This window comes from Mobula hypostoma, chromosome 11 (assembly GCF_963921235.1).
Source record: "Mobula hypostoma chromosome 11, sMobHyp1.1, whole genome shotgun sequence".
NCBI lineage: Eukaryota > Metazoa > Chordata > Chondrichthyes > Myliobatiformes > Myliobatidae > Mobula > Mobula hypostoma.
In genome coordinates, this window is record NC_086107.1 from 62,608,914 (window position 1) to 62,613,317 (window position 4,404).

Sequence of the window (4,404 nt, forward strand, 5' to 3'; positions counted from 1 at the left end):
TGGCCAGGTGTTTAAAAGTCAATAGAGCCTTAGTATGAGGACCTGGGGAACACCTAGGTACCCAATACATGTAATTAGACAGACTGAAGTGATACCAAGCTATCATTGTCAAAATGATCTTTCATTCAGACCTGCCTTATATTTACACAAGTCCTTACTGGCAAAATACAAAATATCTTATTTCCAAATGCTTTTATAAGCTGACTGGCCAATTTCTGCAGTTTTCAGCATCGAATGCTAAAGAACCACCAACCAATTTTTAAATATTGAAATTGCGAATCAGGTCCTCATTGATCCACCTTGATACTGAAACCTATTCAGTGTTTTTTTTTAAACATGCAAGGAGGCAACGAGGAATTAAAGCAGTTTTGAAACAATCCAGCTAACTGAAGTCTGAACTGTTAATATACCCTTAATAATTTCATTGTTAAAACCAGCCACAAAAAGTGAAATTTGAAGTTTCTAATTATTCTTACTGGACAAATGTGAAGAAGGTAAAACGAGACACGACAATATAAACTGTATTCATTTATTCAGCTGCAAAATGCGATGTTTTTGTTTTTCCAAATTTTACCAACACAAAAGTGGCAGTGGTACATGAACGGCTCAGAAACAAAAAAAAAACATGGAACCCTATGCTCAACCTTCAAGTATACTAAACATTTTGGCTACAAACAAGATGTGGACGCAAGACACAAACTAAAAAAAATTTTTAAAAAACATTATTTACAGACTTTGTACATAAAGCAAGAATGCCCTTTTGGTCCCAAAACAAAGGGAGCTCACTGGGTGCCAGAAACTGATGAAACCATTCTTAACATAAATAGGAAATATAAGTTAGTATAAGCTTTTGTAATTTACAAATTTACATCTCGAGTTGTACTGAGATTATCAGCAGAGCACTATTTAGAACTTAATTTTCCCCGTAATATATTCATTGTTAAGCATTACACTTCAAACCAGTGTAGATACAAAATGTTCAGATTTAAATTGCTGGCTGTGCTCCATAACACTGGCTGCAGTGGTTTTTCCACCACTGGGGGGCTGGTTTGCTACATTTACTGTATATGCATACTACACAATCGAAAGGCGGTCAGTCATCCACTCTTCTGATTTTCGGGTCAGAGTCCTCTTCTTTTGATCAGTTTTAGGAACAGCAAGGATGGCGATGGTCCCTGTCAGCCACTTCTTTCATCATACCAAGAACAAAAACGTAGAGTGCAAATAACTACACGGTTAACGGAAGAAGAGAAAGAAAACAGTATTAGTATCCAGGTCTCGAAGCATACATCAGATTTGTCAATGGCATTACTAAACCAGATCGCGCCCTCATTAGTGGTGAGTCAGCTTAATCCGATGGCACCGTGACGTCGCATGCTGCCCCTCCCCCAGCTCACACACACGGCTCTGACGTCACTGGCTCCCGGGAGATACTGCTGCACTTATAACTTTTTAAGATCCTAAAATATTTAATAATATCGCGAGGCGGAGACATAAAAATCATTTCCACTTTCCAAGGCGAGTTAATTTCCACATGGATGGTGCTAACTCATCCACCGTTCCCACAATCAGTAAATTTACATTTACAGCACTGTTCCTTAAAAATAAACAAGCAAAAAAAAAGTTGCAGCTGACTCGAGACTTCAGCTGCAACTGCGCTCGGTTACTGCAGTTCACAAAATACTGATCAGAGTCACGGGACAATGACAGCTCAAACCTCGCCCCACTGGCCTGACGTAAAAAGACCAAGTTGTTTACTACTCGCTACTACGAGCCATTGCTCATGTCCGACCCCGTAGTTGTTTTTCTCCCAGTTCATGATTTCTAGTTGTTCGACACGCGATCTACTAACTTTTATTTATGTTGTCCTTTTTTTTTATCGTATTCTCTTGCGCGGAGTTTGTTCTCCCGGCAGAACAGAAACAGACCCGTTCTCACTCGAAGCTTTGGCCACGATCGTCCTCTTTCGCTTGGCGAAAAAATCTAATCAGAGAAAAAAAAACACACGCACACATTTAAATCTAGCATTTTTTCCCAAACTATAAACAAGTTATATACAAAACAAATAAATTCTAAACTAAAGGAGACACGCGAACATGTTGGGTGAAATTAATTCTTAAATGTTAAAGTAAAGGTAATAAACTCCAACATTATTAGATCGGGTTGTTAGCGCAGATCTCTCGCTTTCCTCACTGGACGAAAAGTTGCTGTGTAAGCAGTTCTCTGGGAGAAGAATTGCGGCTACATTATAGAGGAATTTTTCGTCTTTCATCCTCTAAATAACAACCACCAGAAAAAGCCACAATGCAAACGTCCGCAAGGTAAACGATATTTTAAAAAGTGTTCACTAACGAGCCGAAGGACGAGGAGGTGTAGATGTGGTCAGGAATTCCCTCTCACCTGTGATGTGCCCAGTAGATCCCCTTTTCCGCGCGCATGCTAGTCTGCTTGGTTTAATTCCTGAGTGCAAGTTATCCGATCGGTTTTCTTGGTTGGTCTCTCTGCTTTCCAGCCCTAACAATCGGTCGACGATCTCCGGGGAGTCCAGGACGGCGGAACCGCTACTCTCACTTTCCGAGCTGCAGGACTCGACAACCGGACACTGCAGGCGGACCTTTCCCTTCTGGATGATCTCCCGGTAGAAACCGGGCACGTCGCTACCTTCCTCCCACTGGTACTCCCCTCCTTCCAGCGGGGTGTCCGTCGCGAAGTTGAAATTCCACTTCTGCTGGGCCTGCTCGCTGATCTCCCGCAGTTTGTTCTTGGTTTCCCGGCGCAGCTCCTCGTGGTCAATGGGTCCGAAGAGACTCCTGCAGACGGCGGTACTAGCTTGGTGAGGGAATGCTCTCCTCGTCGTCATCCTCTCCAAACTGCTGCTGAAGAGCTGCTGCACGCTGGACATAGCGGGCACTTTAACCCGAACACAAACGAGCGCAGCAAAATGCAGAACCAACCAGGGATTCCTTCTGCAAATAGTCAGCGATAGCAATAACTAAATGGAACGAGAAGCACAGTCGTGGGGCAGGATTTCTTTTTTTTAAAAGAAGGGAGAAATTTTTTGGTCCGTTTACTACGGTGCCGCGTTTGCGATGTTTGTCTGTAACACCACCTCGATGCCTTTTAACCAACAAGGGTTCGTCATAGCCACACCGTTTCGCTCCTATTGGCTACATCGCCTCCTAACTTCGGTCTTCCGATTGGCCGTTTACATAACAACTTCTCCTCCTCCGATTGGTTGCTGCATCTGCCACTCATATTAATTGGCAGAGACCCAGTAGGTGGAGAAGGAAGGAAGGGTGCGCCTGTCTTGATTGGCAGCCCCGCGCTCTCTTTGTTTACGCCAGAATCTACTATGCTATTGCAGACTTGCTGAGTGAGGACAATGTGTATTGCAGACACCGGCCTTTTAAATCTCTATCACTACACACCAGCTACAATAACAATTTTGCAGCTGCAAACCAGGTTATCAAACCAATTAGATTATTATACGCGACCCTTTTTTTGTCTGGCAGCAATCTGATTGCAATACAGGTAAAATAGCCATGTCCAGTTTATGCGTATGTATATTTAATAAACTCTCCTGATTATTACGTATTGTGATATGAAGAAACTCCGTTAACCCTTGCATTACCCTTTTTAGTGCGTTTTCTAGTAAAGTGCACAATAAAGGTGTTTTCCATCTAAGCATGGATTTTAAAAAGTGTTTATGAGTTGCATAGTAAATAAAACATATGGAAGGGTTCTCGTTAATTATAGTTTTAGTTTTGGTAGACAAAACAATACTCTGTTCCTGTAGAGTCTGATTACAATGCAGAAAGACCTTTAACTAAAGTAAACACAAATCCAGAAAAAAACATGTTCCTTTGTCACATTTGAAAACTGTACAAATTGTTTTTTTTAAATACTCATCTTAGACACATGGGTCATTTTATTTTTTTCTCTCGCAGTGAAACTGACCCTAGGCACCTCACGCTGTGCTGGGGGGGGCAGGGGGGGAACGATACAATTCGGTATTGTTGCCGAGTTTTGCACAAAATTCCTCCTTACATGGACAAACTCCCTAAACGGGAGGACGACCACCCCCCCCCCCACACACACACACACACTCACACTCACACTCAAACACACACCTCCCGCGACTACATCATCGCTGATTAGCGATCTCCCTTCTCTATCCCCACGGTTACGTATCACAGTTTGACAGATTCCTCCGGTTACAAAGAAATTGAAGACAGTCCGGTACTGAGCTATCTATATATTTAATTATTATTAAAGAAGACGCACATATACTGATAAAGAAGGCGCTGCCCCCATCTTTCCACCACCTTCCCTCCAATCCCGGCAGTAATCCCGCCCCTTAATCGGGGTTTTGTCCTGTCTTCACCGAGCTAACCCCACCTTGTC

The 4,404-nt window shown here is 42.7% G+C and overlaps 1 protein-coding gene across 1 annotated transcript; it reads right to left on the bottom strand.

The window, feature by feature from the left end:
* Nucleotides 1–515: 515 nt before the first annotated feature.
* Nucleotides 516–3,104, bottom strand: cdkn1cb (cyclin dependent kinase inhibitor 1Cb). The gene is made up of 3 exons (XM_063063234.1): nt 2,401–3,104; nt 1,853–1,983; nt 516–1,228 (listed from the first exon to the last, which is right to left on the bottom strand). Exons 1-2 carry the CDS (start codon nt 2,900–2,902, stop codon nt 1,877–1,879), a joined length of 609 nt encoding a protein of 202 aa, XP_062919304.1. The 5' UTR covers nt 2,903–3,104; the 3' UTR covers nt 516–1,228; nt 1,853–1,876.
* Nucleotides 3,105–4,404: the final 1,300 nt, after the last annotated feature.